The sequence below is a fragment of the Haliotis asinina genome, chromosome 16, assembly GCF_037392515.1.
Source record: "Haliotis asinina isolate JCU_RB_2024 chromosome 16, JCU_Hal_asi_v2, whole genome shotgun sequence".
Classification (NCBI taxonomy): Eukaryota; Metazoa; Mollusca; class Gastropoda; order Lepetellida; family Haliotidae; genus Haliotis; species Haliotis asinina.
In genome coordinates this window covers 40,924,821-40,945,794 of record NC_090295.1, presented here as the reverse complement: position 1 = coordinate 40,945,794, position 20,974 = coordinate 40,924,821, and the positions used below count along the sequence as shown (strand labels likewise).

General features: G+C 41.3%; 1 protein-coding gene across 2 annotated transcripts; it reads right to left on the bottom strand.

Annotated features, from left to right (window-relative positions):
- Nucleotides 1-254: 254 nt before the first annotated feature.
- On the bottom strand, nucleotides 255-20,938 carry LOC137267873 (GMP synthase [glutamine-hydrolyzing]-like). 2 transcript variants are annotated; one of them, XM_067802315.1, is made up of 18 exons: nucleotides 20,857-20,938; nucleotides 19,695-19,792; nucleotides 18,980-19,071; nucleotides 17,201-17,315; nucleotides 16,698-16,795; nucleotides 16,164-16,267; nucleotides 15,382-15,575; nucleotides 14,548-14,713; nucleotides 14,265-14,416; nucleotides 9,962-10,022; nucleotides 9,469-9,581; nucleotides 8,952-9,057; nucleotides 8,604-8,719; nucleotides 7,063-7,188; nucleotides 6,678-6,793; nucleotides 5,923-6,226; nucleotides 5,145-5,255; nucleotides 255-2,218 (listed from the first exon to the last, which is right to left on the bottom strand). In XM_067802315.1, the coding sequence occupies exons 1-17, from the start codon at nucleotides 20,918-20,920 to the stop codon at nucleotides 5,154-5,156; spliced, it is 2,127 nt and encodes a 708-aa protein (XP_067658416.1). In that variant the 5' UTR covers nucleotides 20,921-20,938; the 3' UTR covers nucleotides 255-2,218; nucleotides 5,145-5,153. The 2 variants fall into 2 exon arrangements, with proteins under 2 accessions (XP_067658416.1, XP_067658415.1); XM_067802314.1 differs by lacking the exon at nucleotides 255-2,218 and having other exon boundaries at nucleotides 4,150-5,255.
- Nucleotides 20,939-20,974: the final 36 nt, after the last annotated feature.

Here is a 20,974-nt window from a genome sequence, read left to right as displayed (position 1 = left end):
GGGCCATGGTCTCATGTACCCTCCAGGTTTGTTTAACATAAACTCACTTCGAGGGTACATGAGCCCATGGCCCCCTCACAACCAGTGAACAACTTATAATGTATTGTTCGAAAGCTGTACTGTGATATACAAATAATACCATGCGATCCTAGTCGCTTAAAGTTCAAGTGTTTGCTCATTTTGCCGGGGCATGACATTTTCCACATGGATGTAATATGTAAATCCATTTCTGGTAAATTACGACAAAAGACAAATTGTCGAAATATCACCGCTGGATTTATTTCAATTCAATCACAAAAAAACTCACCTATGGTTTCTTTTCCCATGACAAGCTTGAAATTAGACAGATATAAGATGACAAGGAAGATACTGTAAACCGATCATACACAGTTTATCTGCCATGGCTGATAGGTATTTCATCCTTCAATGGATGTGTTTCAACATGTTTTGAGTAGGTGATATAGTTCAAAGTTACACTTCATTCCCAATACAAAAATAGTTTATTTACATACTTACACCATGGCACTCAAATACCTAGTGATCTACTAGGAATATGGGATAGATATGATAGACTTCAAGGAATAGATACCTGCCTCCTCATTCAGGTTCTTGAGAGGCATTTAGAAGTCAGTATTGTAATATGAGACAAAATGTTATGGATGTCTACTTCTTCTCTGTTGTTTTGCACATCATTTCTGGGCTATTCCTTGCCTCTTTGTCAGGTGGATGATGAAGGGACATGGAATAGCCCAGAAATGTTGAGTAAACAATAAAGAACAAGCTGACATTCATAACATTTTGCCTTATATCCTCAGCATGAACATTGACAAGAAAACCTGATACCAAGAGGAAACCAACTGAGCACCTCCTCATTTTTACAAATCCCAAACTTGAAGTATCTTTAAGAAATATATATATTTCTCACATGGATTCCAGTGCCCTTATTCTCGAAACATTCGTAGCCCTAAGAATTCTTAACTTTGATCGTAGCCAATGTGTTAAGAATGGGCTTAAGAAGTTCGTAGGGCTATGAATGTTTCAAGAATAGCTAGCCAGATTAATTGGAAAAATATACCCAAACCATGTGCACTGTCTCTTTCTCCAGACTGGTGCACTTGCAAGAAGCCACTGAGGGAAAAGTTGCATACCTTCATAAAATCTATTCTATTTCCATGTTTCAAGTTCGTCACTTTGAAAAATACATATTACAACTTTGGTAGGAAGCTGGGATAAGCTTTCACAAAACACAGCTAAATATTGAATTATGGACAGTGTACCTACCACCCAGAGTTTATACAATACCTTATTTTCTTTACCTACTTTTGAGTGAAAGACCCATTTTGATTATAAAAAAATAGTTTTGGTAAAACATTTCCTTTATCTTACTGGTCAATATTGCTTTGAAGTATGCAGTCAAACATTTTACTAAAACAAGGAAAGCCCAAACTACTTTCAGCTTGTTCAGCATAATTTCAAAACTTCATGCTACTACAGCAAACTTAATTGATGGGAAACCACCATCCTTATTCAATCCCTTATAGTTGGGCAGTCAAGTAGTGTTTAGCCAGGGTTGGTTAAGATCTAGGTTTGAACCCACATGTTTGAAGCTGATTTGCACTGGTTGTGACAGGGTGACATACAACTGCAACACTAATCGACACCATCAGAAACACAAATATTTAAGTATCTTTGTCTCAAATAACTTAAAATTGCTGTCAAACAATACAACCTCAAATAATCCTATACAGACGTACATATCTTCTTGATTTCTATTCAACCATAAATATTTTGGAAACGAGAAACAAGTGTAGTCTTATCGTCTAAAACAGAGATATCATTTCAGCATATGCTGACAATTGAACACAGGGCATATGAAAGCGGCAAATGGGAGACAACTCTGTGGAAAAACATCACACAAACCGTCACACACTGCTGCATAAAGGAAAGGACTGGACTGCAGTCTTGTATACTTCAAGCTCAGCAAGGAAGCTGCCCAAATGGGAGCAATGTGGGATGCATGACATGGACAAGATATACGCCTACAGATACATGTCCATTCATGCTGCAAGTATGCAGGGATCTCTATTTTTAGCCATCTTACGCAAACTTACTATAATCGTAAGCCTTAGTCTTACCATCACTTTAATGGGCTCAGCTAACCTGAATATGAATCTAAAAGTGTTTCGCAAAGGCAGTTTCCTTCTCTGATATTCCTGTCCTGCAAGACAGAAAAAGGACAAATTGTATTAATTTATTAATATTAATCATAAATTATTATTAACATTGAGTTGCAAGAATTCTGGACAAAAGGAGAGGTGCCCTTATAGTTTTCTTCAGTCTCAGCTGTCCTCCTCTGCTACATATTTTTTTTAACACAACACTGTCCATGATCATTGCCATGTTTCCATTTAATTTTGTCAGCCATGTTCTTCTTAACGATTTACCATATTTCAATAGCAGCGTGGTGTAATTTGGCAATACTCCCATGGCATTACAGAAGAAATGCTCATCTTTCGTGTGGACCAAGAATACTATATACATGATGTACAGAATGATGTCAAAATAAATCTCTTTATTTACAAATATTCACAGAAAATAACCCATTTAGCATCAACGCAATGTTATTATTTAGTACTTACATAAGTCTATAATATGGAATCAGAAGTGAAATTGATAAGTAAACTAAAGACTGGAGTTTCACAGAGATTCAGCAATAAACCCCATATGTCTTCACATGAACTTGAGAACACCTTCATTTCATAGCCTCCACTCTGGTGATGACAAAATGGCAATCAAAAGTACTAGACTCCTGCAGAAGAATTCTTTGCCTGTACTTCATGATCAGGAAGCTTACTGGACAGGAACATATTTTAAAAATATGGATAGTTTAAGAAGCATAAATTTACAAATTCATTCACCATTTTAGTCTTAAAAGTTATGCCTGTGTTAATGAAATGTCACTATTAAACACTGACTAAAACCATGTTCCTCTGCTCAAGGACATTCACAAATATACAATCAGCACTCAACCGTCAGCACAAGATCCTCAGCACTAAACATTCAACTGGACAACCTTCATAGCTTTCATAGCTTTGTGAACAAACTGTAATTACAAAATGACAAAAAGGAAAATAATTAAAATGACTGAAATAATATCTTAAAATATCAAACAGTTAAAAAGATAAAAAGAAAAACTGTCTGCAGCAAAAATGGTACCATGATAATGTTGTCATTAAATTATACACATGAATGCCCCCGACTCCTCATAACACCCCATCCCCTACTCCTAACATCCCCTCCCCTACTCCTCATAATAACCCCTTCCCCTACCCCTCTTAACACCCCCCTCCCCTACTCCTCATAATAACCCCTTCCCCTACCCCTCATAACATCCCCTCCTCATAACATCCCCCTCCCCTACTCATAACACCCCCTCCACTATTCCTCATAACACCCCCTCCCCTACTCCTCTTAACACCCCCCTCCACTACTCCTCAACACCCCCTCCCCTACTCATAACACCCCCTCCCCTACTCCTCATAACACCCCCTACTCAACACACTCATTCAATCTTCAGTTATTAGTTTCATACAAAAAATCTTACATGTGATTACCGCTAACTTCAGCATGGGAATTCAAGACTATATGAAATGGAAATAAATGCATACATCTGAATAGAGTCAGTAAAATCAAGACACCTCTTTAACAGTAATACACAACCAAAAAAGGCTTCATACAGTCATGTTTCAGTAACAAATGCCTTGAATGTGTCTAGCATTCGATACTGAGGACGGTAACAGCAAAACTACTTCCCTTTGTTGGTGTAACAAAACATGTATAATTTAACGAACACATTCAGTCATGCTTCATTGACAATTTCTTGCCTCAATGGACAAATGTCTACCTTAATACCTCTTCATGCACATGACCACTGATGGCAAATCACTGGAAGTCGGCTTCCGTAATGTTTTAATATACTAAATTATTATAGAAGTGTATAACTTACATGTGCTTCAAGACCATCATTTGTCAAATCAAGTAATACAATCCTCCAGTGGATCTTTCAGTATGAGATGTGATTAAAAGGGAGACTTTTGATCCTGATTCATTATGAAATATATTTATCCACAAAAACCAATCCTTGTCATATTTTTCTAACTTGCAACACGTCACACATATTTCATAAGTTCAACAAATGATATTACTCATGAAACTTTATGACTTTTCTTTTACCATTTTCTCAATGCATAAAGGGACTTCACTTTTGCCTGTCATCTCACATAATATCTCACGTTACCAGACAACCAGCATTGTTTGTGATGATTATGACACCCCATCGAAGCCTAGTTACTTAGTCTTGCTGAGACGTGAATATTACTATGACTATCTTTAATACCATAATATCAGCTCATGCATTTTCTCATATTGAGTTTATACAGCCTCAGTGATACCATTTCTGGTGATTTGTAATGATTCATGAACTAAATTAATTTCAGAATATAGCGGTTAATAATATCAAACTGCTTAACTCTCTTACGAACAGATTCCCTGTTCAATATTTAGTTTCGTATTAGGCATCAAAACAACTTAAAACCAAGGCTTCACACTTTGTGTCAAACCCTAGACTCGACACTTCACTACTGTGTGGTTCAAATCATAAGTGCAACAGAACCTGTGTTCATGGACACTGGCTGGTTGCAGTACAGACTTCAGTATAATGTAATGATGCAAGCACAGTGTAAGCTGATCATGTGTCTTCAGTAACAGAGGAACGTTGTACATACAAATCTGCAAAATATTGACAACATAACACATCACTGACACAGATGGTGCACACCAAGGTTTTTCAATGATCAGTATCTCATCAGGAGGCTAATCACAACCACCAGTCATTGTAGTCATTCGATCCCCCTTTCAAACGCTGAGGACCACTAAATGTTGAAGCAACAAAAGGCTCAATGTTATTCCCAGTTTGCTTCAAGAAGTACCCTTGCCGGCTGTACCTGTGCGACTGCATGTCACCAATCACTAATATGCTGGCTGTGATGAACACTTGTCCAGTCTACATAATGCCAAAGTCAGATGGCTGTTGTAAACAAAACATGAACTACAGACAGCAGGTCCATAATAAATAATGCCCATACATCAGCTTATCACTCCCATTCTGTGGTCCCCGGTGGTTTGGGCGTCAGGTCGTATAAGACGCGGGAGATCCCAGGCACTGTGAGTATAGATGTCACCATGTCCTCCACAACCTGCAGTATAACAACCATGAAGATGACCAGATCAGCTACATTGAGAGGGAAGTGGTGTCACCTGAGTGAGTGAATGATTGACTTTAGTTTCATGCAGCTTTACACTTAAAGTTGTGGTGTCACCTGACTTCTGAAGAAATCCTACGTTGATGCTCTACAATTTAACAACTCTGAAGAAACCATGTTGCACCAACATACAAATGTATTTGGACAAATTGGGATTTAAACTGAAACTAAAAGGTATCCATGTGTCCCCAAGGGATGTAACTCTGCATTTCACATACTCTATCTTGATAGTGAGTGAGTTGGGTTTTGCATCACTTTCGGCAATATTCCAGCAATATCATGGCAGGGGACATGTATCCATGTGGGGAATTGAACCCGGAATGTCAAGAGAATGCTTTAACCACTAGGCTACCCGACCACCCTTTATCTTAATAACAGGTAACACTCCAGAGCATTAGTCACTACAGAAGTGTTCTTATATTAGACCCAATGGGTGAAATTCTGCACACAAAATTCCAGCACCTTTTCCAAACAAACTCTTCCCCTTCTACCAACAGACCATCAACAATGTTACATGGAAAAGCTTGTCAACTTCAGTTTCGTTTGATGCAAACAATCTGTGGGTACATTTGTACATGGAATAAACAAAAATGACCATCACCTTTGTTGACAGCTGTTTTCCAGGTGTTGCTGGGACACCTGTCATAAAATCGTTTGTAATAAATGTCCGTATGACAACAGATCGCTGGCAGGAGGGGTGGTGTGAGGTGAGGTCCCGGTCGAAGTGTAGCGGGACGATAACTATTGGCATCTGGCTGATAGCTCCTGTCTCCCCAGCATCATGTAGAGTCTTGGTTGCTAGGTGATCTACTTGTCGTAACGTGCTCAAAACACCCTCGGTCAAAAATGTTGGTGTGACATCTTCAATTGGGTGTTTGATGGACTCACCAAAGGCATACACAACTCTGAAATGTAAAGGGTCCATGTAAGGATTCAGGGCATTGAGAAATCTCATTCAGTCATTGGGGTGAGGTGACCCGAAATGACCTGTTCAGAATGCATGTGAACTTATGTCAGATTCATAAAAAGTTGGAACCAGTGATACCCTGCCCCAGAGTAGAACGGGATACACCTTTCAGACACAGCCAACTGAATCAGTTTCAGTATTCCTATTTTTCTTCCCACAACAAAGCAAATCAGGCAGTGTAATTTTTTAGTGTAACATATTTTGATATGATGCGCCTGGGGATAAAACCATCAACCTCTCCCTGTCCTGGCTGACAACCAATCAGCTACACCACAAGGGTAGATCATAAGTGGTACCATCTCAGCAGTACTGACATTTTTTACCCTGTTCAGCTTGGCTAATCAGTTTAGTCCATGGAAGATTCATGGTGTCATATTAGCTGACCTCACCTATTAATACTGTGACAGATTCGTGGTATCATCTTGGCAAGGCTCATTAAGTCCGCCCATTCTGGCTGCGTGTCTGAAGAAATGGCTGCCACGTAGCTGTAGGTCCGACTGTCTCCCTGTACAAAATGTATTCATGAGAAGACGAACATCTGACTGAATGAAATGTTCAGGAGGAGTATAGCCTGTTCCCAAAGTACCGAGAGAGGACAAATTCTGATATAACATGTTACCTGTACTCCAAAGGTGAAGTACTGACAATGGTGGACCTATTCTAACCCATGTACTACAGAAGTGATGTAACGTTACCTGTACTCAAAACAAACAGGTAAAGCACTGACAGTTGACCTACCTTAACCCTGGTTCAACAAAGGTGATATGATGTTACCTGTACTCCGACAGTCTTGATTGGCAAGAGTGTGGCTGTCAGTTGAGACTTGGATGTGATCTCCTCAAGACGATCCTGTTCCTGTTGCACCATGCAGGTCTTCACCTTGTTCAGGAGGGAGTGGGGCTGCACATGCAACAAGATCTTAGCACCTGGTTGTTTCAATAGTCATTAAATACTGCACAAAGTGGTTACCTACCAATCTGTGAGTGAGTGTCACTTTTAGCAAAATCATGTCATGATGGAGGACCCCAGAAACTGGTTTTACACACTGTATACTCCTAAGCCAAATGTAGAGATATCATGAAAATCAGGTAATATGATACACCCAGCCTTATCACCCATACTGCATATCTTGACCATGTTGAACACCAGTGCTTGTCACCACACATTAGACAACGTGATCAATTCTCAAGCAGTTTGTTTATGAACATGTGGACACTGTTTCAACAGTGGACTGAACCCAGTTAGTTTTTAGTAACCTGATACCTCCTGTAGCTAGTTCCACATCAACAAGAATTTTTGGAGGGTGGGAGGTGTTATACTAACTACTGAATAACACGTTTACTGCTTCTGAGACATCCTAAAAGATAGGGACTTTTCTAGCATTTGGCCTAGGACTAGGTAGCCATTAGTGGTGGTCTGACTGATTGAAAAATTGAAGACTGGTCGCAGTGAGGAAACGACAAAGCAATCAATCATGTTGTCTCATAATTGAACTCAAACAATTTTGGAACACTTCTTTGCTTTAACAATATTTTTCACAATGTTGGGTTTGCCTGTTACATTTCATAAGCATTACAACTTGGTAAAAGATAGGACTGAATTATCTCAAAGACTCCAGGAAATTTATGTTCCTGACTATACTAGTCATCCTTTAAAGACATAAATGTAATTTTGTGCAGTTTGCAAGAAACTTAAAGAATGACATGTTTTTCTCTATTTTTTGTGTACTAACAACCTAGAAAATTTAATAAATGACACTAACAAATTACTTTCCATGATTGATGAGTTCTAATGAACCAGTCATCAATTCAGAGATTTTCACAATTCCTAACTTTAGTACCCATAGTAGGGTCTTTGGTGTGTCTTCGGCGTGGCAAGCAGATGCTTTAACCACTAGGCTAGCCCACCACCCCATTATCAGAGAGAAAACAACTCACTTAAGACGAGACAAAGCAGTGTTTAATATTTTCAACTTTACCACTGTATTCTATAAACAGTCTGGCGCGATATGCACAAGATGTAGTACGTAAATAGTGAGCTTAGTTTTAAGCTGCACTCAGTAATGTTCCAGCTATATGGCAACAGTCTGTAAATAATCGAGCCTGGACCTGACAATCCAGTGATCAACAGCATGAGCATTGATCTACGCAACTAGGAACTGATGACATGTGCCAACACATTCAGCAAGCTTGACCATCCTACCCGGCTGGTTGCCTTTTATGACAAGCATAGTCGCCTTTCATGGCTAGCATGGGTTGCTGAAGGCCAATTCTACCTCAGACCTTCATGGGTCAGATGCAGTATATATCACTCACTGTCTTTAATGCTGTGGCAAAGTCCACAATGATCTTCAGCAGGATATTGGTTTCAGCAAAGGCCTTCTCCATGTACGGCTCATCTGCACATATGACTCTGATAGCCAGTCCTGGACCTGGAACCCCACAAAGAGGATCTGTTTCACACTTAGTACAACACAATACCTGCACCTTCATGGTAGTGACACCTGGAATGGAACTTCACACAACACTATAAAGAGGAAATGACATTATATCAATTTTTAATGAACGATGGCCACACAAAGAACAATCTACTTAAACTGCACTGCACAAATGCTGGCGTACGAAAGGTCCAGATGTGTTGACCTGTATGACGGTGTGACTCACCAGGAAACGGATGTCTGTTGACCAGTTCATCTGGCAACCCAAGGTCTCGACCAATCTTTCGAACCTCATCTTTGTGAAAATCTTTTAAAGGCTCCACTACTCTACCCTAGAATACAACAAACACATTCACTTTTCAGCAACTGATGAGATAAATGACATCGAAACAAATCCTCCATGGACAAAATGTTAATGTGTTGCCTAATATCCCCATACAGTTGGATCGGATATTCATATTACTCCGATATCTAACAACCAGTACATGTTCACAGGTGGGCTCAATCCTTACAACTTAAGCCTGCTGGATCACTAACCTGGCAACATAGCAAGCTCGCCAATATGGGTACAAAGTGGGAAGCCCATTTCTGGTGTTCCTCAATGTGATATTGATGGAATATTGCCTAAGGTGGCATAACCCCGCCTCCCCCTCCACCAGCCACTCACTCACTTGCCTGAGCTAGCCACAGAACAAATCAGTTCAAATCCCCCAGAAATCTACATTGAGAAAGCCAAAGGGTACCTGTTTCCGGAGCTCACGGACAAGATCGGTATCATTGTGGTGTGTCTTGATTGCATCAGCTTTCCCACTTGCCAGCTCAGAAGCACTCTCAATCAAGTCAGGACGCAATGTACCTGAATAAATGAGGGATTATCTAGGACTCTAAACTCAAATCAGAAAAGATATGAAATTGGTTCAATTAACATTTTCTACAAAATCATGTTTAAGATTCTTCCTAACTGGACTTAAAATTAGCAAAATAAGGTTCACCTCAGCTATGCACATCTTCAGTTCCCATTTCTAAGTTCACTTTAGCAAACACCCTCTAAATATCTCCCTGAGACAGGTGTTGATACTTTTATGTGTGGATGATCTAGCATTAAAAAAGACATGCTCAAAGACAAGAAACAGGTAAGCAACACCAACGAGAAACAAGGATTCCGTTAGCTCTACAAATACCTGTCATTACATGACATATTTAAAGAATCTTCTCAAAGAACAGTAAAATTACTACCTTGTCCTAAAAACACTTCTTCAGGTTGTAGTTTCAGTTCCTCTATGACCTCGTTAGCCACCTGCAAAATGACGGGTAAAACATCTAGCCATCGCCAGTATATGTCAAAAATTCTCATGCCGTACAAACTGTTTTTTGTTGTTTAAACCCATAGTAAGTGGCATTCAAAATAAAGGACAGTGGTCTGTAAATGTCTGGTCCAAACAATCATGTGATTGACATCATGAGCATCACTTGGATCAATCAGTTGGGATACTATGACACGCATCGACAAAGTCAGAGAGTACAACAACCAGTCAGCTCTTACAACAAGCATGGGTTCCTGAGCATTATTCTGACCCAGATCTTTGCCGATTGGGAATTATCAATGGTGAGTAAATATGGCTGTCCTGTCCTACTATCTACATCAATTTAAGGCACACCCAAACTGGCTTTGGAACAAGTCTGTTACATTACAGATTTTAACTCTTTCAACAAAAGCGAACTAGAACCTTTTACTGACATGACTCTGAGTTCCAAGAGACTCCTTGTTGATTGATGACATTGTATTTGTAGCTGATTATTTGGCCAGTAATGTTGAATGGGTAAACAGAACCTCCCTACCTGTAGAGGTTGCAGCTTCCTCCTTGCAGATTCCTCCAATAGAGTCCTCCTTGGGGTACTTATAAGCATTTAAATGTTCTTTAAATTCTTGCGACAGTTGTAACTATATTTTTTCAATGAAAATATGTACAAAACAAAAAACATCGTTTTCGTCTTGTGAGACCACCCTTACAGGGCCTCTGGCCCCGTGACAGTCAAGAGCAGGTAACTCTTCAGACTATAGCCTCCAGCAAAACACTTCCGTTCTGTATGCAATACAGACAGAATGTGGGGAGGTGGGTGGCCGTACCCCAAGGATGACTCTATTCAAAAAATCTGCAACCTCTAAAGGTTTGTTTGATTCTTTTTCATAGAGATCCTCCTTGGGGTACTTATAAGCATAAGACAGACTCCAAAAGACTGATCATTCTGTCTGCTCATAAACCTGACATAAGATGAAAACCTTTAATACAAACTGAAAGTTCTTGTCCAGTAACGAGTGGACCTCGGCACGGAGGACCTCTGCTTTTTCCCGGGAGAACGGTACCGGTGTGTGCCAGATCCCTGAGAGGCGTGGAGGGTCTCGCTTCCACTGTGGCATATGGTCATCCCTGACTGTGAACAGGACCCAGGGATTTGAAGTGGCTGCCTGCCATTCCGAAAGGAATAGTGACAGCCTGCTGCCTACAGGGACTTCTGGTGCAAGCCAATGTACCCCCACATTCGGCAGTTCTCCACCAAAGACGCTGGACAAATGTTTAACGGGAAGCCGCGGCAGGCTTCCCTTTGCCCCGAAAAGGCTGCTGTTGCTGTGACTGCGGAAACGCAGGTCCCTTGCCTTTGCCCTTCGCTCTCTTGCTTCGTTTGTGCTGTAGTGGAGCAGTCCACTTAGCACCTTCCTTCTCCAGCGCCGAAGGGTAAGCCGAGGCAAGAGTGGGAGGCCGTTTGCAAGACAGGAGGGTTGCTCCAACAAGGGTTTAGAAAGTGCTAACAGCCTCCGCGGCCTCCCGCACAATCTGCAGTGCTCCAGGGAAGAGGGAAGATCCCAACCTATAGGGCAGTGCTAGGAGTGCCTGCTGAGTAGCGGGTGAGTACCTGGCTACAGACAACCATAGCTGACGCAACCCCATGACGGCCCCCATCATCTGGCTGGCACAGCACCTAATGCTGTCCTGCGCCAGATGAGAGTGCACATCCATAAGCTGCTGGCTCAACACTGCCGACAGAGAGTCGTCAACAGCACTCCCATGGTCCAGCAGCTGCAGATAGGTAAGCTGAGTGAACCACAACACTCAGCTACTGGGCCGCACACCTATACAATTCCTCGAAGGAACAATAGGAGGACCTCAGTGCCTGAGCGGCCATGGAGAAGGGCAGGAGCCGCCGGCCCTGTCTGGCCCATTCCTGGGAAGAGGAGGAGGACCCCCCCCCCCCCCCCCCCCCTCCCGGTGACTGAGGCGTACACACACTCGTCCACCACTGGCGGTTCGAACAGTGAATCCTCGTCCAACAGATACCGGCGGCTGAACCCGAACCTGTCTAAGGGATGAAACGAACAAGTACGGGACCTCTTTCTCGCACTCCCCTCCCCTTCCTCCTCCATATCTATCTCCTCACGCTCCTCGGACAGGCAACTCTCGCCGTAAAGTGAACCTGCCGAGGACGCTACCGAGACGGAGCACGAAGGAACAGAAGGACTGAGAGGGGCCGAGACACTAGGACAGAACTAGGTCGCCTGGGCACCTGAGACAAGCCCCCCACCGGAGGGTGACTCAACAGCACAGGGAAAGGACGGGGTGACGATGCCCCCAGCGGCTGGGCAGCACTAGGCTGCCTGCCCACCGTGTCACTAGGCGCGCTCACCGAAGTCGAGCCACCAACACCGGGTCAAGCTGGGGCCGACTGCCCTAGGCAGATCCACTGCTGTGCCCGAAGCACAGGACGGTTGCCCTGAGGGAGGAGGGTTCTCCGAGCCTAAGCCCGGCCGCAGCCTCCCTCAAATGAACCACCATGTCCGCTCAATGAAGATCGGGCATCGAGTTCCATACGGAAACCCGACAGCGCCGAATTTGTCATTGACTGGACCAAGGACATTTGCTGCTGAAACAAGCATTAATGGATCCAATGGTGTTTGAGAAGTAGGTGTTGGTGCAGAGGATACAGTGGCAGGAGAAGGGTCCCTAGCAACTCTGGCCTTCTTAGCCGACCCCTCCGAAGATGAAGCTTCTTTTTTTATGTGAACGCTTGGAAGGAGGGTCCTGCGCCCAAATATCCCCCCCAGCCTTAAGCAGGTTGGAGTAAAACAAAAAGTCAGCATGTCATGACTTTCTTGTCTGGGGAGTAAATCCTGCGCACACATCACATGACTGGTTGTCATGGTGACATTCGACTAGGCACCTTAGACATGCATCGTGAAGGTCCTTGGCCGGGATAGAAATTTTGCATGTTGAGCAGGATTTAAACTGCAAAACAACAAATAACCCCTAGTGTTGTGTAATGTAACAATAAATGAAACAAGACATGCATGGGTGCAAAGCTAATTAACTAAAACTACCTGCGTAGTTAAGGTAAAAGCTAAGTGCCACTACACCATAATTTACAACGAATTTATACAAAATTGCAGTAAATATGGAATTAATACCAATAAAACGTATGAAACAGTATAGCTGAACAAACGCTTACTTTAAAAAGACCGCCATTGAAACTCAAAAGTTTTGGCGGGAAAAAAGCTTGCTGTCCACCATTTTGCCAGCCACGTGGCTAACAACAGAGACAGCAAAAAGTTACAACATTTTTGACAAGTAAACTGTAAAAAATGATTCCTAGAGCGCCCATGTGTCTAATAAAGAAACCATACATACAGTTTGAGTCTCTGTGTTACTCATCTTAGAACTTGACTTGTGTCTTAGAAGCAAGAATCTCTCAGAGCGCTGTACCACGTCTTCACAGGTGGGCGACAGAAAAGGAAGTGTTTTGCTGGAGGCTATAGTCTGAAAAGTTACCTGCTCTTGGCTGTCATGGGGCCAGAGGCCCTGTAGGGGTGGTCTCACAAGACAAAAACAATGTTTTTTTGTTTTTGACATATTTTCATTGAAAAAATATAGTTACAACTGTCGCAAGAATTTAAAGAACATTTAAATGCTTATAAGTACCCCAAGGAGGATCTCTATGGAAAAGAATCCCTGTTTCCTGAACAGACCAAATACATCACCTCTGAATGTGACACATGATCACCATGAGAACACATACAGGCTGCCCAGTAGAACTAACATTATAAGTTGTTCACTGGTCACATGGGTACCCGAGGGACCAGTGAACAACGTATTTATCTTACCAAACACCTGAATTTTAATTTTGAACTGTTTGAAGCACTTCTGTTGAATGCGAGGTGAATTGCCATTTTGCAGATGACACAAGGTAAACAGATTTAGAGTTATCTCCCTTCCATCGATTTTCAATCGCAAACAACGGTTATTTCTGTGCTTCATACGTAATTCAATGGTATTCGAGGCAAAGAAGTACTACCATGAAGCACCAGAAGAGTTCAGAATTCCCATCGGTGTACATTGAAAATAATACATAGCCTGTAAGCGGGGTGCATTGAAAATAATAGAATAGCGCTTAGCCAATCAGAAAGCAACATTCATGTGTGAGTTAAGATAATCCTCAACGTGATGCACCATATGTACACACAGATGGCCACATCACTCCCAGAACACACCTTCATGAAAGTATCTCCGATGATTTTCCGCTTCTCTTCAGGGTTGGTCGTGGTGTTGAGGGTGTTTGTTCGACGCTTTCGAGAGTTGGAGTTGTATTTGTCAATCGGCACTGAGGTAGTTCCATTGTAGAATGTGTGTGCTGAGTGGACCACTGGTGAAAGCAAACGCAGAGAATAACGTATTAGGCTGAAAAATACAAACAATTACTTCTCGCGAATCTCCTTGATAAATGGTGGTGAGAGAACCTCTACACCATCTCCCTCTCACAGTTACCTCCCTTACCTCGAACTTTCAGACCCATTCCACTTAGAGATTCTTCAACCTGTCGACTCTCGTGTTTTCGCATGAAGCCATTGTCTATGTGTACAGCGATCACCTGGTCGTCCTTCAGAGCCTTGTGGAGCAGCGCAGCACACACGGTGGAGTCAACACCACCACTGAGCAGCATCTACATGTGGAGGGACACACATTTAAACAGGCCACCCTAAAAGAATGTAACACTTATTTCTGTCAGCTCTGTGTGGGTGGAAAATACAAAGGTACTAGATGTGTTACAACTTTGGTGAAACCTATGACCCTCGGTATGGTAAAAAAAACCCTAAAACCTGATTGCAGGCAATCTGGATTTGAATCACAGATTGCAGCTCTGCACCTAGAAATGCAGCATGGTAGAGCACAAGCAGAAGTGCATGAAAAAAGACAAAAACTCAGATATCAGGGCTGTTAGCTTCAAAATATTACCAACCAAAAATGCATCTAACCATGTATGGAACATGCTATCAAAACTTCTTACAAGACCATCAGGCTAGCTACCTGTAAATTTAGACCATTTGCCAGAAATTCATACAAGCCTGTAGAGGTTATGAATTCTTTGAAGGAAGTCCTCCTTATGGCCATTAAAAATCCCATGACAGTTGCATCTATATTTTGCCATAAAATGATTATAAAACAAAAACTTGTGAGACCACCTTACAGGGCCCCGCTAGGACTCCCTTCAGCCAAGAGCAGGTGTAATTTGCTGGACATGATGACCAACAGTCTTTGAAATTACCAGCCATTCTATCTTTGTACCAAAGTCTGGTACATACCAGATAATGGAAACATTACTTCACTGACCAGGACTTTGTGTTCTCCAACTGTTTCCTTGATGTAGTCGACACAAGCTTTCTCTCTGCATTTCATGGTGAATGCTCCATGACAGTCCACCACATTGAACAGGAAGTTACGCAACATTTGTCTGCCATTCTCTGTAAGGTCAACTTCAGGATGGAACTGGACACCATATAGCTTCATCTTCTCGCTGGCAATACCTTCATAAATGAAGGATTAGCTCGGGTTAGCAAGGTTTTGCACAGTAATTTAGTATGTTCTATCATATTTGAATCAAGGAATCTGTGAACATCTATCAGCTTTCAGCAACCCATGCATGTTGCACGAGGTAAGAAAATGGATTAGATGAGACTGACTTGGTTGATATAGGCATCACTGTATTCCAGTTATTTACACCAATGGCAAATGCTCATTCTGTTCATCACTGGATCATCTTTTCCTAACTTGACTATTTAGTGACAGCCATAAAAAAGCTGAATATTGTGGGGTGATGCATTAAACAGCGAGTGAGTTTAGTTTTATGCCGCACTCAGCAATATTCTTACTCTATGATGGTGGTCTGTAAATAATAGAGTCTGGACCAGACAATCCACTTAAACATCATGAGCATTGATCTCCGCAATTGCGAACCAATGACGTGTCAACCAAGCCACCAAGCCTGACCACCTGAGCCCATCAGTTGCCTCTAACAAGCATAGTTGCCTTTTATGGCAAGCAAGGGTTATCTAAATTTGTGACAGTTACTGGTTTAACAAGCATATTTTCAAAGACTTCATGTAGCAGCTCACCAGCCGTGATGCTCCCTGACTTGGCAATGACCTGAAAGCCTTCAGCTGTTTCAGTGATGCTGTCCCCGTGGGTCAGTAGCACAGACTGCTGCTTGTCAAGGCCCCTACAAACACACAGAGACATCAACAATGTGAACATTAGCATCATCATCAACATCACAGACCACAACAACATGGACTGATCTGAAACTTTTCGGCAATATTTTGTGGACTCTAAACCACCTCCAGTTTTTCAGCTATATTCAACATATGGCTCATTCTGGAAGGATTTAATGTGTGACGGGAGGAAAGTTTAAAGTTCATAGTCATGGCAACCTTTCAGGATTTGATCCCAGCATCAGCAGATCCTGGCATGACAAAGGGAAACAACTATGAATGCTGAATTGCTATGAATTATCCTCTGAGAAACATCCTCCCAGTGTTTCTTTCTAAAACGTTTAATTAGTTAATTAAAGCACATCAGTATACTTTACATGCACTTCTTGGTGTAAGTCACAGGCACTGTACTACGAAAGAAAAAGTTATAAGACCTACTTGAACAAAGGGCACTTTGTATCAACTGTGATGTCAAACTGGCCATCCTCTCGAACATCTGTTTTGTTAACCTTCCCTTTGAATTCCTTGTTCAACATCTGAAACAACAACAGATGAATAAATAATCCAGCTAAACAGAGTAATCACTACAACAAATAATCCATGAAACCCACCTGCTTTCACACACGAAGCTGCACATCTAGACTAATACTAATAGTCTGGACTGAGTAAAATCAATTAACTTTCACAGAATAACTGTTACCACCATCTTGCTTGCTTGTCTGAAAGTGAAACCTGAGAACTAAGCTTCCAACATTCAAACAGTAAAGTAACAAAGATGCAAAACACAAATAGCAAATGAATACTGTTTCCTGTTGATGGTTGTCCGGAATAGTGTATACAGACGGAGTAAACCCTTACAGGATGGCTGTATCATCGTGACAAGAGTGGTTGCATCTAAGTTAGGAGCTATCAACAGATCATCAGTATTGATGCAGCATTACCTGGAGGCCATAGCAGATGCCCAGCACTGGCAGACCAGTATGGAAGATATCAGGATCATACCGAGGGGCGTCATCGTCATTCACAGAACTTGGGCCACCAGATATGATGATAGCTCTGAAAATTTCCTCACATTAATGACGCATCAGAAGCATAACAAGAAGACACAGTCATCAATATCCCCACTTTACCTCCAATTTCAGTCAAAGTCAAACTTGTTGCAATGGAAATGCCAAAAATATTTTATTCAGAATTCCAAAACTATCAAAAGGCACCAGTACACCACTATAAGCAATCTATGTGTCAAATTTGGTGAAAAAATACTGAATGGTTTAAGAGTTCTGCTCCGGAAGAGATAAATGTGCACGGACGGATAGGGCGTGTTTCAATATCCCCCGCAAAACGTGTTGTGGGGCATAATAACCTCAAGTCAGGTGCCTCAAGTCAATGTCTACTTATCCAGGACAAATAGCCATGAGCACATGCATGAAGTTCCATGGTACAATTTTCTGAAGGATAGTGTCAAACTAAGCAATTCAGCCCTTGCAATCCTCGTTATTGGTCCAGTTTTCAAAGAAATACCAGTAATTTCTACTAAGGCGTCAAATTTTTATCTAATCATTATCTTTGAAACTTGTTCCACCATTGATTCTTAACCTACTGATTTTATATCAGGAACATTATTGTTGCTCCTGCAAAATAATAAACAAATCTTCAGCTGCTCATAGCAGTTATCTTGCAATTTCACAGGGACACTCATGGATTCACACAGTGTATGCTTATGGAGAAATAAATGCAGGTCTTTATAGTGATGGGTCAACATTCGGCTATCATCTCCTTTCTCATCTCTGTTGCTTGAAACAACACAAGTTGTAGGGAAAACAGAAACATGATAATAATAATAACATTGAAACATTATTTGATATAGTCAGCAATTAAATACTCAAAAAACAAATGTTCAACCATTTTTTATCACATTTGTCTGGGATAACATCACACCATTCACAAAGCAGTCACTCCTGGATTCCACGATTCCGTGGTTGCAGAAAAAATTGCAGAATTTATCCTGCCATGGAGAAAAACGTCTAGCCTGCGGAAAACGCATTTTCGTAAAGAATCTGTGCAGAATTTGCCACTTTTCTGTCATGGAATTTGCTTATTTTAAAAACTGAGTGAAAGCTGACTTGAGCCAAAACGAGAAGTACAGTTAATGCCAAAAGTAGGATTGGTTACACATAAAAAGGATCGACATATTTATTGTGACAACATTTTAATAAACATGATTAAAGATACTTTATTAATAAAGCAATTAGGCATCTTTTAAATAATATTAGATGAATTTGACACTGCAATTACATTCTCAAAATCGATCATTTTGAAGATTGAAATTATTTCAGATTTCTTTTAGGTATAAAATTGTTCCTTGCATGAAACCGGAAGCTGTTCGTCTGCAACAAAGTTACAATTGAGAGGAGAGAAATAGCTTTCAGTAAGTGTTTAATTCTCAAACACAGAAAAAGATGTGGGTGCTTTGTCATCAAACTTACTCGAGATGAGATGTGTGCTGTCTACTTAACTTTATATCTGTGTTTGAGAATAAAACCATGAAGGTCTCTAAATGTTTTAACCGCAGAATGTTTTGTAGAATTATGAAAAATGGGGTGTAGAATTTGCTTAAATTTGTCGCAGACTTCTTAAAAATTTGCCACGGAATCCAGGAGGGGCTGACAAAGTATACACCACAAAATGGATACATCTTCATTCTAACACTGTCAACTCACTTGTAGCCCTTTTCTTTTATTGAGAATGCTGGTGTATCCAAAGGGAGAATATCAGATTCTATATTCAACTCCCGAACTTTTCTGTCAATCACCTAGAACAAAGATTTGGTCATATTGAAATGTTTCTTTCTTTTCAACAATGCACAAGATATTTTCCAGCTGTATGCACGACATGATTATATCCTCCCTCGACTACACAACTAGAGACTGATATCATGAACATCAACCCACTTAAACCATTACTCAGACATATATCCAGTGTTCCAAACTAAGTGCCCTTAGGAAATAATCATTACTTCGAAGAAGAAAATGACAAAGACATACTACCATTCACTATCATGTATCATTAGGAAATTGGGAAATTTGTAATTTCAGTTTGGGAACTTTTACAAACACTGTACATGAGTGATTGAGTTTAGTTTTAAGCAACACTCAGCAATATTCCAGCAATATGGTGGTGGTCTGTAAATAATCAATTATGGATCAGACAATCCAGTGATCAACAGCATGAGCATCGACCTGGGATTTGGGAACCAATGACATGTGAACCAAGGCAATGAGTGACCATCCGATCCTGTTAGTTGCCTCTTATGACAAACACATTCGCCTTTTATGGCAAACATGGCTTGCTGCAGACCTATTCTACCCTGGACCTTCACAGGTCACACTGTACATGCATTACATTTTAAACATAACATCAATCAAAAAGTCTCACTTTTCCATACTGAGCTCCAGCATCCAAAATGGCAATCCTCTCCGAAAGATGCACGTCTCCATTCACATGATTTGCTGTAGACCCATTCATGGTGATGTCTGAAAGCAGACACTTTGTTTAGTGAACTCCAGCAGGGTAAGACATAGTCACGGGTCCTCTGGTCAATGACCGTGTGGATCACACTTCCCTAAAATCAGTTACAGTGGAAGCTTTCAAAGGGGCATTTGTCCAATTCACTAATTAAGTTGTCAACAGCGGCATAAAATCTGAGCCCCATCCATGGCTTGTACATTTATCATTAGCTATGCAACCAAGCACATTGTATAAACCGGACTATTTCTTCAGCCCCATTGAGTGCTAGTTTAGACAGCCTCCACTGCATAGCCAAATGCTCAACATGGAGATAGCAGGGTTAAATTGCCTTACTGAAGTTACTCATCATACAGAATAAAAGTGTCCTTTAAAATGGACAGTAAATATGGAGACAGTGGAAATTGTGTAATTAGCTTTTACTACATCTTTAACACTGGGACTGCCAGCTCTTCCGACACATCATCAGAATTTGAAAAGCTGATGAAAAGGCCAACTCTACTGTTTTGGCAACTTTACTAATATTCACGCAGCACGTGTATTTTCTGGGACTCCCATGTGTTTGTAAGACATACTGGCAACATACATGCATAAGGCGTCTCTATTCAATTAAAGACATATCACTATGTTTCAAAATTTTATGTGGTTATGTATGGTGACTCTCATACCTTCTGCCATGTCGTGCGACCAAAATAGATGGACGGCTAAAATTGCCACGAAAATAGGTGACCTTCGGAACACTTCAGCGAAGCAATTGTTTTCATGAATTGGGCAAAACTAGCTTTCAAATGGTCACTCTAACAGAAATCTTTAAGCATTTATGGAGAGAAAGGAGAGAGTAGTTGATAAGGCGATGCGAGTGCACTGTCATCAATCTTATTGTTGACAATTCATCTGTTTAGATTTGCCACACGTTGTTTATTCTTATAAGTTCGCAAATCGTCCCTGACAGTAACAGAAATGGATACCAATCGGATCATCCAGATACATCTACCCGATACGCACATGCAAACACCAACGCACGACTTGGACCTTTGACTGTGGTCACACAATCCACAAAATCGAAACCCACCTGTGATTTCGCCCTCTCGTTCCTTCGAGGACATGCAAGTGAAAATTTCGCGGAAAAGACACATGAAGCCTTTTGCGCATGTCCGCCGGGTCGGGGAATTCCGCAAGTTTCCGGTTAA

Excerpts from the sequence above, each read along its gene's own strand:
- LOC137267873 (XM_067802315.1), bottom strand. The coding sequence starts at position 20,920 with ATGTGTCTTTTCCGCGAAATTTTCACTTGCATGTCCTCGAAGGAACGA. Across the intron at positions 16,796-17,200 it reads GCATCTGCTATGGCCTCCAG|ATGTTGAACAAGGAATTCAA; the intron begins GTAATGCTGCAT and ends TTGTTGTTTCAG. Across the intron at positions 9,058-9,468 it reads TCCGTGAGCTCCGGAAACAG|GGTAGAGTAGTGGAGCCTTT; the intron begins GTACCCTTTGGC and ends GTTGTATTCTAG.